The sequence below is a fragment of the Nothobranchius furzeri genome, chromosome 1 (assembly GCF_043380555.1).
Source record: "Nothobranchius furzeri strain GRZ-AD chromosome 1, NfurGRZ-RIMD1, whole genome shotgun sequence".
Lineage (NCBI taxonomy): Eukaryota > Metazoa > Chordata > Actinopteri > Cyprinodontiformes > Nothobranchiidae > Nothobranchius > Nothobranchius furzeri.
Window position 1 is genome coordinate 34,272,292 of NC_091741.1, and position 14,172 is coordinate 34,286,463.

Genomic DNA, 14,172 nt, shown 5'->3' on the forward strand with positions numbered 1-14,172 from the left:
CACACACACACACGCACACACACACACGCGCACACACATATGCACACACACGCGCACACACATGCACACACACGTGCACGCGCGCGCGCACACACACACACGGGAAGATGAAAGCCTCCTTCTCCAGATGCAGGACAGCAGCCTTTTTGTTTGACTCTAACGTATCATCTCTGAGCAAACACGCAGAAAGCTGCACACCACACATGGACGTTTATGCATGAGGGCGGAACAACATGCTCCGAGGTTTAGATGGAAACTCCGACTGGGCTGAATCTGATTCAGTGGGAAGTTCAACAGGAAGACTTTAATAGGTTTAACCAAAACCGTTCTGGAGCCATAAACTCCAAATCTGACCTGTGCAAAGACCTAGACTGGATGTCCTGCAGACGTGATCTGGACAGACGGACTCGGCATAGACACGATCTGCACGTACACGCGACGTTGACCGTTGGCAGGGGGGGGTTTCAGCTCCTCTACCTCCAAAGGAATTAGGATAGAGAGTAGCGTCCAGGAGCTGCTGACCAGATTATTGATAAACTGAATGTCTAGGGAAGCTGCTCCGGAGCATACAGGTGTGTGTTCACCAAAGGAAGACATCAGCAACAGCCCATCAATCTAACAAGGGTCAAAGGTCATTTAGAGTCCTTTATCAGGACGAACAATTATTCACAAGACAGCTGAGGAGTGGTCCTGGCAGGTTCAGGTCAAAGGTCAAGTTAGGGGAAAACAGAAACACCCCAGCTAAGACTCTACAGGCTGAAGGTCAAAGGTCACCCAGCAGCTTTCTGTTTTCTCTGATTGAAGTAACACCAATGGAGGCGATGAGTAACAACACACTGCAGCACCAACTGTTGAAACAGAACCATGATCCGAACACAGCAGCCAGAGTCCAGACCTGAACCAGAACCGCTGTGGTGGAACGTTCAGAGAGCTGAATGGATCTGGACCAGGTCAGCAGAGGCTGGATGAAGCTTCAGCTGGTTTATGGTCAGGTTACTTTAGGATTAACAGTTCACAGCATTTTCACCACGATAAGCGTAGCGGCTTCATCTGACAGTCCAGACCATCAGCTCTGAGCGTGGGCGTGACCGCTCCAGACCTGGTCAGACGTACAAAACACAAAACCTTTCCTCTGAGAGAACCAAGTCGAGATGTTTGGCTGGATGCGAAACCCAACCGGGCCACTTTAAACGAGCTACAAGACTTCAAATAGTGAAATGATTAAAGCGATTCCTCGGCTTGATCCTCGGAGTCGTGCAGCTCGGAGAGGGGCGCTGGGTCCGGCACACTAAAGGAGTTGGCGGTGATTAAAGGAGAAGGTGGGAGGACTCTGGAGCAGAAGCAGCTCTCTGAAGGGTGACGGGTCTGATAAATCCAGTAAACCGCTCCAATAATCCAGTAAAAGGGTAAACTAAATCAGCTGAGCAGCGGAGAACAGGCGCCTCCATTTAATTTGACATCAGACAGACCTCTGTTGTTCTGGGAAAGCTGAAGTTTAACTCGTGGTAGGATGAGCGTGCACGTCTTCTGATTCCAATAGATCAAACTCGGCTCATTTTAGCAGGAGGTTGTTTCATCGCTGGTGCTGTAGGACAGAGTCCATGAGGTGGTCGTAATCTTGTGGTTGATCAGGACCAGACCCAATCATCAGGCTGAATCAGCAAAAGCAACAAAACAAAGACAAAGATGACAGATTTCAGGAAGTAGAATCAGGATCTAATCCTAATCCTAATCCTTCAGATTTGATGTTTATTGTTACTGAAATGTCTAAAATCTGGATGTTCAGTTAGAATCAGCTGGTTTCTGCCCTACAGCTCAGTCTTGTTTTCAGAAACTGATTCATTTCCTGTTGTTTCCTCTAGAATTTGATGAATACGAAAGACGAATCGGATCAGAACCAAAAAAAAAAAAAAAAAAAAGTCAAAATAAAACAAAACATTTTAGTTCCACTTCTAATAAAATCCTTCAGAATGTTTTTATTTGGTGTTTTCGAGCTAATCTGAAATGCTGTTACACAATCAGGTTACACAACCGTAATTCTACTAAAACTTTAGAATCAGAACCGACCCGTGATCGGTAAAACAAGCCATGATGAGCTAAGTGGATCAGAACCGACCCGTGATCGGTAAAACAAGCCATGATGAGCTAAGTGGATCAGAACCGACCCGTGATCGGTAAAGCAAGCCATGATGAGCTAAGTGGATCAGAACCGACCCGTGATCGGTAAAGCAAGCCATGATGAGCTAAGTGGATCAGAACCGACCCGTGATCGGTAAAACAAGCCATGATGAGCTAAGTGGATCAGAACCGACCCGTGATCGGTAAAGCAAGCCATGATGAGCTAAGTGGATCAGAACCGACCCGTGATGAACACAGGTCATTCCATCGGACTGGACGCGCTGCGGTTCAAACAGAATAACAAATCTGTTTTTCTGAATGATTTATGATTTTTTTCATCATAAAGTTGGTTTTGGATCAATGATCCTAATTTTTAAAGATACATCGGATTACAAATCCAACAAACTTACGGACAGATCCATCCATCCTCTCCCGCTTATCCCGAGTCGGGTCACGGGGGCAGCAGCCTAAGCAGGGAGGGGCGCCCAGACTTCCCTCTCCCCAGCTACTTGGGCTAGCTCCTCTGGGAGAATCCCAAGGTGTTCCCTGGCCAGCCAAGAGACAGTTCCACCAGTGTGTCCATGATCTTCCTTTAGGTCTCCTCCCGGTTGGATGCGCCGGGAAAACCTCACCAGGGAGGCGTCCTGACTTGATGATTCAACTGACGGATCCAGCTGTATCATTTGTAACGTTCCAATCATTTATGAAGATGTACAGGTTCTGGTTTTAATGGTACTGGTACCGATACCTCATGAACAGCTCTGCTGTAGGCCACACCCACCCCTCCCCTAATTGGCTACTATAGGGTGAGGAGGGGCTTGGAGTAGAGCTGCTGCTCCTCCAGCCTGGATAGGTGGGGGGGAGGGGTTTCTATGCTAGTCCTCCTTGTTGTGACATCACAATAAGGGACTTCAAACTCCTCACTTTGACATCATTCCTAAAGCTACACACTGACAGAAAACAGATGGATGTTTTTATTCTTATTTGGAGTGTTTATAGTAGGGCTGCAACAATTCATCGACTTTGTCAACAAATATCGACAATAGAAAGAGTCGACAATGAATTTCATTGTCGACGTTGTCGCCAGACGTGTTTTTACCGACCGAGTGAGGCCTCTCACTTCATTCCAATCTCTGCCAAGAGTCGCACGTGCGCAATAGCTTCTCTGCTGAGCGCCAGCTAACAGAAATGGCGGCGTCCATCACCGCAGCTACGCGTACCAAAACATCTAAACATTGGGAGCTTTCTAGCCGGGATTCGGTGAATAAAAAGATGACCTGCATTATTTGTAAAGCAGTCCTCGCGTATGACGGCGGCACCTCGGTGATGCACGAATACTTAACGAGAAAGCACGTCGGACAGTTGAATGAAACGGAGTCTGACTCTCCTCGGTGAGATTTAAATAACACCAAAGCCAACACGTTTTGTGTTGGATGGACATTTTTAAAACTTATTTTTGCTTTTAATAAAAAAGATTTAATGTTATGCCCGACTGATGCTTGACAAAAGTATGAATCGGCCTATCAGCAGCAAAGTTCAATAAAATATGCATTTTCCATTGAAGTACCCATCTTTGTTGTCTTTATTATCATTTTTCACACAATTAAAGCAATCTCATGCTAAACTTAAGACAAATGTAATAATTATCTGATCAGTCGACTAATCGTTTCAATAGTCGTGACTAGTCCACTATTAAAATTATCGTTAGTTGCAACCATAGTTTATAATGATAAATGACCTGCACTTGTGTAGCGCCTCTCAGAGTAAGGACTCCAAAGCGCTTTACACTACAGTGTATCATTCATCCATTCACACACTCATTCACACACTGGTGGTGATGAGCTACGATGTAGCCACAGCTGCCCTGGGGCGCAATGACAGAGGCGAGGCTGCCGAGCACAGGCGCCACCGGTCCCTCCGACCACCACCAGCAGGCAAGGTGGGTTAAGTGTCTTGCCCAAGGAAACAACAGCAGAATTCTCTGTCCGGAGCCGGGATCGAACCTGCAACCTTCCGATTACTGGACAACCCGCTCAACCTGTTGAGCTACTGCTGCCCCAATATATATATATATATAATTATAGTTAATATTTAAGAATGTTATTGTTTACATCCGGGTAATAGCACGCATGCACGCAACACTGGAGGGCAAAAGAGCCATTATCCAGATCTGTACATGCCTGATTCAAGCAAACAAAAAAAACCTAGTGACTTAGACATTACTGCATCAGATCATCTAACACATCTTTCTGCAGATGATCTAAAAAATCAGCTCAAAGCTAACGGTGTTTAGCACTAAGCTTCCAGATGTGTTTTAAATAGCTCAGTGTTTCCCCTAGAAATGTTTCCAGCCGTGGTGCAGGGGTGGGGGGTTAAACTCAGTGACTCGCTAGCCTAGTGAACTAGACCCAATTATTGTTTTGCAAAGTTTGGTCTAGGAACGCTCCACTGGAACCTCTGCAGCCCCTAACAGCATTCTGGCTAGCCAATCACAAATCCCTGGAGGGGTTTCAAACCTATAGAGCGCTGTGATTGGTCCACAATCACGAGTTGCGGTTGCCAACCTCAGTTAGGCTGTCCCCATCACTGGCGGTTTTTAAGAGTCACCTGAAAACCCACTTCTTCTGCTTGGCGTTCCCTGAACGTGTTTGAGGTCGTTATCCTGTTTTTGTTGGTCACTTGATCCCTTGTTTTGTCCAATTGCTTTTTCAATGCTTTACCCTCTTTGCACTGTTTTAATTGCTTTTATTATCCATTTATTCACTGTGATGTACATTTCTTATGTACTGTGTACAGCACCTTGGGCTCCCTGACAGGGTCGCAGAAGGCGCTTTATAAATGAAGCTTTGAACTGAATTGAATTGAGAGTGAAACAAGATGGCGACAGCTCGTTAGAAGTGGCTTTTACATTCATTTTTGACTATTAGGACTTGGGCTTTATTAGAATCAGGAGCAGAGAGATGCATTTGAGTCCTTTACTCAGTAAAAGTTTGTTTCTTCACCTTCTTCAACATCGAACCGCCTACTTTACTGACATCCATTGCGGTGAGTAAGCCACATTGTCCACTAGCATGTGGCGATCGTTTGAAAGACAACGGTAGAACCCGCCCCAAGACCGAGAACCATCAATGGAGCCAACGCCAGCCTAGTGACTCGTCCCGTCATGACAACAAAATGGATGAGCCAACAGGTCGTTGAGTTCATTCTCAAAAAGATCAGATGAAACAAAGTTTGCCAATGGACCCCCCTGTTGAGTCCGAGGGGAACAGTCGAGATCTGGTGACAGATGAAAGGAATCAACTGTTCAGTTGAACCAATGTCGACTAACTTCCTGTTCCGTCTTTATGACGCTGTTGCTTATTGGCTCCAGTTTCAGCGGCCACGCTGAAAGTAGAAACCACACAGAGACACCTGAAGCTTCAGACTTCAACCAGACAGGATCACAGATACCAGCAGATCATAAACAAACACACACAGCATCTGGCCTCCTCCTCCTCTCCTGCTTCCTCTTAACACACATAAATATTAGATTCATGGAAATGAAGGACTCCAGCTACACCAACCTGCAGCCATCGACTGAATGAATCCATCAGATCATTTAGGACACAAATGCACTCTCTCTTACACACACACGCACGCACGCACACACACACCGAGCTAGATTTAATCACAAACAACCACCTCACCCCCTCTCCAATGTCAGAGGTTTGCAGCCAACGACTCTCAACTAACATGCTGCATGTATGCTGCACACACACACACACACACACACACACACACACACACACACACACACACACACTCTCTCTCTCTCTCTCTCTCTCTCCGTGTCCCAGCACCTCTGTCTCTCTACCTTTGTTCACCCTGCGTAGAATCTGGCAGCGACACTTAAACGACACAGCGATCATGGTGAAGCCGAGCCAAGCATCGCCCCCCCCCCAGCGCCATGCAGGTGCAGCGAACAGAAGAAAAAAAATAAACTACTCCTCTTCCTTCTCGCCTTCCTCCTCCTCAGCGAGTGAGCTGCTGAGTGATGAAGGAGCTCCTCCAACAGATACGATCGTCGAGGCTCAAGAGGGAGAGCGCCGCAGATGTGAAGCTCCTCCATAAAAATCAGCCATAGAGGGAGGAGGGAGGAGGGGAGGGGGTAGAGTCTGCGCAGACGAGAGGATGAGGATGAGACCGGGGGAGAGGGGGGGGCGGGGATGAGTCTGCTGTATCCCTCTACTGGTTTCAAAAGAGGTTTCATACAGCTGGATGAATAATGATTGATGGGTGTATAATGATGAATGTATGGATGGATGGATGAATATTGACAGATGGCTGGACGAACAATGATTAATGGATGAATAATGATGGATGTATGGTTAATGATGAATGGGTGGATTGATGGATGGATGGATGAATAATGATGTTAATGTTTATGTATTTAGCAGACGCTTTTGTCCAAAGCGACTTACATGTGATAATCGGCATGTTGCCCTTGAGGCTAACAACAACAATTACAACAACAACAACGAATTTCCAGTCAGTCGCAGGTGGCAGTGAGGCAGCATGATGAATCATGGAGAGTAGGGAACAAGGAGTGGACAGTAGAGAGGGGGACGGGTGCAGGCAAGGTGCTAGTTTAGAAGATGCTCTCTGAAGAGCAGGGTCTTCAGGAGTTTCTTGAAAATTGAAAAGGAAGCCGCTGTTCTGGTAGTGCTTGGAAGGTCATTCCACATTTGTGGAACAATGCATGAGAAGAGTCTGGATTGTCCTGAGTGTGGTGTAGGCACTGCTAGCCGATGATCCTGTGATGACCGGAGCGGCCGGGCCGAGACGTAAGCCTTTGCAAGAGGATTCAGGTAGATGGGAGCCATACCATCTCAGACTTTGTATGCTAGTGTTAGCAATTTGAATTTGATGCGTGCAGCTAGCGGTAGCCAGTGGAGCTCAATGAACAGAGGGGTGACGTGTGCTCTTTTTGGCTGATTGAAGACCAGACGCGCCACTGCGTTCTGGACCATTTGAAGAGGTCTCACAGTACAGCCTGGAAGACCAGTTAGAAGGGCATTGCAGTAATCGAGGCGGGAGATGACAGTAGATTGCACCAGGAGCTGGGTGGCATGTTGTGTTAGGTATGGTCTGATCTTTCGTATGTTGTACAGCGCAAAGCGGCATGAACGAGCAACAGAGGCAACATGATCTTTAAAGGTCAAGTGTTCATCAATCACAACACCCAGATTTCGAACTGCCTTTGAAGGAGCCAGAGACAGGAAGTCATTTTGGATTGAGATATTGTGCTGTATGGATGGTTTTGCTGGGATGACAAGTAGTTCAGTTTTAGAGAGGTTGAGTTGGAGATGGTGGGATTTCATCCATTTTGATATGTCAGAGAGACAGTTTGATATTCGTGCAGAGACAGTGTGGTCGTCCGGTGGAAATGACAGATAGAGCTGGGCGTCGTCTGCATAGCAGTGGTAGGAGAAGCCATGTGATCGAATGATCTCACCCAGTGAGGTGGTGTATATGGCAAAGAGAAGAGGTCCTAGTACAGAGTCCTGGGGGACTCCTGTGGCAAGATGGTGCACGGTAGAGGGTTGTCCAAGCCAAGATACACTGAATGATCGTCCTGTGAGGTACGATTCAAACCAGGCGTGTGCTTTCTCTGTGATGCCCATGCTAGAGAGTGTGGACAAAAGGAAGCCATGGTTGACAGTGTCAAATGCAGGCGGTAAGTCGAGCAGGATAAGCACTGAGGATTTGGCAGTCGCTCTAGCTTCTTTTAAAGACTCCGTCACTGCTAACAGAGCAGTTTCAGTGGAGTGGCCCTTTATGAACCCAGATTGGTAAGGGTCAAGCAGACAGTTTTGTGAGAGGTATTCTGTGATCTGCTTGAAAGCCACATGATGGATCTATGGTTAATGATGTATTGGTGGATGAATGAATGAATAATGATGGATGGATGGATGGATGGAAAATGATAAATGGATGGATGAATGAATAATGATGGATGGTTAATAATGAATGGATGGATGGATGAATGAATAACGATGGATGGTTAAGAATGAATGGATGGATGGATGGATGAATAATGGATAGTTAGTGATGAATGAATAAATGAATAATGTCAATGTCAAGTTTATTTATAAAGCACATTTCCAACAATCAGAGACTGCACAAAGTGCTGTACACAGACAAGCAGTAAAAATAAAATGATAAAACACTTGAGAGCCTTCCAGTAGACCCTAAAATTACTTAACTATAAAATCAGTTAAAAGGGTAAAAACGTGAGGTTTTAAAAGAGACTTAAACGCAGAAAGGCTGTTAGCAGACCTAATCTGTAGGGGAAGGCTGTTCCAGAGCTCTGGAGCGGCCACAGAAAAGGCTCTGTCGCCTCTGGGCTTCAGCCTAGACTTGGGAACAGATAATAGATGTAGAGAGGATGATTGGAGGTTTCGTTTGGGGACATGAGTGTTTAAAAGTTCCAACAGATAAGGAGGGGCCAAATTGTGTTGTGCCTTAAAACAGATCAGTAGCATTTTAAATTGAATCCTGTAAGTGATCGGGAGCCAGTGAAGAGCTTGTATGACTGTTGTTAAGTGATCCCTTCCCCTCCTACCTCCTATAATGGATGGTTTGTGATGAATGAATGGATGAATGAATGAACAATGATCAATGTAATGGATTGGTGGATGAATGAATTAATAATGATGGATAGATGGTTAATGATGGATTGGTGGATGAATGAATAATGATGGATGGATAGATGGATGAATGAATTATGATGGATAGATAGTTAATAATGGATTGGTGGATGAATGAATGATGGATGGTTAATAATGGATTGGTGGATAAATGAATGAATAATGATGGATGGATGGTTAATGATGGATTGGTGGATGAATGAATAATGATGGATGATGGATGGATGAATGAATGAATAATGATGGATGGATGGTTAATAATGTATTGGTGGATAAATGAATGAATAATGATGGATGGATGTTAATAATGGATTGGTGGATAAATGAATGAATAATGATGGATGGATGGTTAATAATGGATTGGTGGATAAATGAATGAATAATGATGGATGGATGGATGGTTAATAATGGATTGGTGGATGAATGAACAATGATGATGGATGGTTAATGATGGATTGGTGGATGTATGAATGAATAATGATGGATGGATGGTTAATGATGGATTGGTGGATAAATGAATGCATAATCATGGATTGGTGGATAAATGAATGAATAATGATGAATGGATGGTTAATGATGGATTGGTGGATGAATGAATGAATAATGATGAATGGATGGTTAATGATGGATTGGTGGATAAATGAATTAATAATGATGAATGGATGGTTAATGATGGATTTTTGAATGAATGAATGAATAATGATGATGGATGGTTAATGATAGATTGGTGCATAAATGAATGAATAATGATGAATGGATGGTTAATGATGGATTGGTGGATGAATGAATGAATAATGATGAATGGATGATTAATGATGGATTGGTGGATGAATGAATGAATAATGATGAATGGATGATTAATGATGGATTGGTGGATGAATGAATGATTAATGATGATGGATGGTTAATGATGGATTGGTGGATAAAAGAATGAATAATGATGAATGGATGGTTAATGATGGATTGGTGGATGAATGAATGAATAATGATGGATGGATGGTTAATGATGGGTTGGTGGATGAATGAATGAATAATGATGGATGGATGGTTAATGATGGATTGGTGGATAAATGAATGAATAATGAGGGATGGTTAATGATGGATTGGTGGATAAATGAATGAATAATGATGGATGGTTAATGATGGATTGGTGGATGAATGAATGAATAATGATGAATGGATGGTTAATGATGGATTGGTGGATGAATGAATGAATAATGATGAATGGATGATTAATGATGGATTGGTGGATGAATGAATGAATAATGATGGATGGATGGTTAATGATGGATTGGTGGATAAATGAATGAATAATGATGGATGGATGGTTAATGATGGATTGGTGGATAAATGAATGAATAATGAGGGATGGTTAATGATGGATTGGTGGATAAATGAATGAATAATGATGGATGGTTAATGATGGATTGGTGGATGAATGAATGAATAATGATGAATGGATGGTTAATGATGGATTGGTGGATGAATGAATGAATAATGATGAATGGATGATTAATGATGGATTGGTGGATGAATGAATGAATAATGATGAATGGATGATTAATGATGGATTGGTGGATGAATGAATGATTAATGATGATGGATGGTTAATGATGAATTGGTGGATAAATGAATGAATAATGATGAATGGATGGTTAATGATGGATTTTTGAATGAATGAATGAATAATGATGATGGATGGTTAATGATAGATTGGTGCATAAATGAATGAATAATGATGAATGGATGGTTAATGATGGATTGGTGGATGAATGAATGAATAATGATGAATGGATGATTAATGATGGATTGGTGGATGAATGAATGAATAATGATGAATGGATGATTAATGATGGATTGGTGGATGAATGAATGAATAATGATGAATGGATGATTAATGATGGATTGGTGGATGAATGAATGATTAATGATGATGGATGGTTAATGATGGATTGGTGGATAAATGAATGAATAATGATGAATGGATGGTTAATGATGGATTGGTGGATGAATGAATGAATAATGATGGATGGATGGTTAATGATGGATTGGTGGATGAATGAATGAATAATGATGAATGGATGGTTAATGATGGATTGGTGGATAAATGAATTAATAATGATGAATGGATGGTTAATGATAGATTGGTGCATAAATGAATGAATAATGATGAATGGATGGTTAATGATGGATTGGTGGATGAATGAATGAATAATGATGAATGGATGATTAATGATGGATTGGTGGATGAATGAATGAATAATGATGAATGGATGATTAATGATGGATTGGTGGATGAATGAATGATTAATGATGATGGATGGTTAATGATGAATTGGTGGATAAATGAATGAATAATGATGAATGGATGGTTAATGATGGATTGGTGGATGAATGAATGAATAATGATGGATGGATGGTTAATGATGGATTGGTGGATAAATGAATGAATAATGATGGATGGATGGTTAATGATGGATTGGTGGATAAATGAATGAATAATGATGAGGGATGGTTAATGATGGATTGGTGGATAAATGAATGAATAATGATGAATGGATAGTTAATGATGGATTGGTGGATGAATTAATGAATAATGATGAATGGATGGTTAATGATGGATTGGTGGATGAATGAATGAATAATGATGAATGGATGATTAATGATGGATTGGTGGATGAATGAATGATTAATGATGATGGATGTTAATGATGAATTGGTGGATAAATGAATGAATAATGATGAATGGATGGTTAATGATGGATTGGTGGATGAATTAATGAATAATGATGATGGATGGTTAATGATGGATTGGTGGATGAATGAATGAATAATGATGGATGGATGGTTAATGATGGATTGGTGGATAAATGAATGAATAATGATGAATGGATGGTTAATGATGGATTGGTGGATAAATGAATGAATAATGATGGATGGATGGTTAATGATGGATTGGTGGATAAATGAATGAATAATGATGAATGGATAGTTAATGATGGATTGGTGGATAAATGAAAGAATAATGATGAATGGATGGTTAATGATGGATTGGTGGATAAATGAATGAATAATGATGAATGGATGGTTAATGATGGATTGGTGGATGAATGAATGAATAATGATGATGGATGGTTAATGATGGATTGGTGGATAAATGAATGAATAATGATGGGTGGATGGTTAATGATGGATTGGTGGATAAATGAATGAATAATGATGGATGGATGGTTAATGATGGATTGGTGGATAAATGAATGAATAATGATGAATGGATAGTTAATGATGGATTGGTGGATGAATGAATGAATAATGATGAATGGATGGTTAATGATGGATTGGTGGATAAATGAATGAATAATGATGACGGATGGTTAATGATGGATTGGTGGATAAATGAATGAATAATGATGAATGGATAGTTAATGATGGATTGGTGGATGAATGAATGAATAATGATGATGGATGGTTAATGATGGATTGGTGGATAAATGATTGAATAATGATGGATGGATGGATGAATAATGATGGATGGATGGATGAATAATGATGGATGGATGGTTATTGATGGATTGGTGGATAAATGAAAGAATAATGATGAATGAATGAATAATGATGGATGGATGTTACGCAGCACAATCTAATGTATCCAAATTCAGACACTGCGCTCTTCCAAAGACCGGATCGTCCCAGCGTCAGTACCTTTGTTGATCGGTAAAACCGGACATGAATGGCTGCTGGTCTTCCCTTAGTATATATCCTGTCATCTAGCAACCATGACAAATACTTCCTGTAAAGTACTTACAAGTTAATCTTGCTTCAAGCTGTATACATCCCCTCAAAAACGTTTAAGGCAGAACGTGAACCCAGAGATTTCTACCTAATCTTGTCAGCACCTGTTCCAGCGGACATGCAGGAACATGCGTGGTGATGACACGCTAGTGGTAGCAACGCCTGCTAACTCTAGAAACTCACTGGTTGTTTATTTTAATCGATGTGAGCATTACTGGGTCATCTGTATCTCATTTCAAATTTTATTAAATCAAATAAAATATTTTTTTTCTTGTATTGTTTCTTTTATCTGTTATTTTCTTTTAAAATGGACTTTAAGTCTGACAATAAACTTATATATATGTTTATGTATTTAGCAGACGCTTTTGCCCAAAGCGACTTACATATATCAATATTTAGAAAGTATGAGGACATTGCCCAGTCCAAACTGCAGGAAGCTGTACCCGTTTACAGAGATTTGTTACCATGGTGGCCCCTCACCGGACAGGAAGTAAACAGAGCCATGGAATTAAAACCAAGGCACAATCTAAACCAGGGTTTTACCATTACACTCCATTAAATGTAAGTTCAGTCTTTTTGTAAAAACATGGACTATTACCACAGGACTAGAAACATTTAGAAATGACCTGGATTAACAGGAATAGAAATCATTAATAGGAAATATAAGGAGACTGGTTTGGACTGGGCAATGTCTTCGTATTTTTAAAATATGGACATTATGTCAAATGAGATATGGCTGATCCAGTAATGCTCAGTGGCCTAGTGGTAGAGTGTCTGCCCTGGGACTGGGAGGTCAGGGTTCAAGTCCCGGTCGGGGCATACCAAAGACATTTACAGTGGGGCTGGATTGGAGGTTAAACCACCAAATAGTTCCTGAGTGCAGCCACAGCTGCAGCTCACCGCCCTGCACGGGGATGGGTCACATGCACAGATGAATTTCACCAGTGTGTGTGAGGACGGCTTTAAGTTTTAAAACCTGCTGAAACACAGACTTGCCTTCCTTTAAGGTGCGTCTACCTTCTGTGAAAAACAAATAAAATAAAACAGATTTAAAAAACAATTGAAGCAAAACAGCCTAAAGTAAAAAGGATCTGACTCAGTTTCTGAATCCTAAACCAAGATCAGTTTTGAATCAAAATCTATTTCATGTTTCATACTCTGAACTTTGACCTGAGTGTTTCCATGGTAACTGATTGACCCGGTTTAGAGATGTAAGAGCTGCAAACTCTTGAAGAACAGGGGCCTCATTCATCAAGCTTGCTTACGCACAAAACGGGGTCGGAAAACTGCGTGAGCAACTTTCCACGCAAACTTTGGGATCTATGAAAGAAAACTTAGTGGAAAATGTGCACAACTTTAAGCTGACTAAGGACCTGGCTTACACACGTGTTGGACATGGAGAGCACCTGCAGCGCTGCTGCTGAGAAGATAACATTATGAAATCCTGCAGCATCATCACTTGTACCGCTTCGTTTTCACACAGAACAAGACCCCCATATGCACACACACACACACACACACAGCCTGAAGCGCAGAATATCAGCAGGGGGACAGATTGAGACAGAATGTCATG

General features: G+C 41.9%; 1 protein-coding gene across 11 annotated transcripts in view; it reads right to left on the bottom strand.

The window, feature by feature from the left end:
• grip1 (glutamate receptor interacting protein 1) overlaps nt 1-14,172 on the bottom strand; it is a 90,425-nt gene that overhangs the window by 35,635 nt on the left and 40,618 nt on the right. For 4 of the 11 annotated variants that reach the window (XM_015962577.3, XM_070542603.1, XM_015962561.3 and 1 more), the window contains exon 1: nt 5,972-6,234. The exons of the other annotated variants lie outside the window; for them this stretch is intronic. In XM_015962577.3, the coding sequence (XP_015818063.3) occupies nt 5,972-6,026 (55 nt within the window). In that variant the 5' untranslated portion in view covers nt 6,027-6,234. Of the gene's footprint in view, nt 1-5,971; nt 6,235-14,172 lie in introns of those variants that run through there. 11 annotated transcript variants of the gene reach the window in all.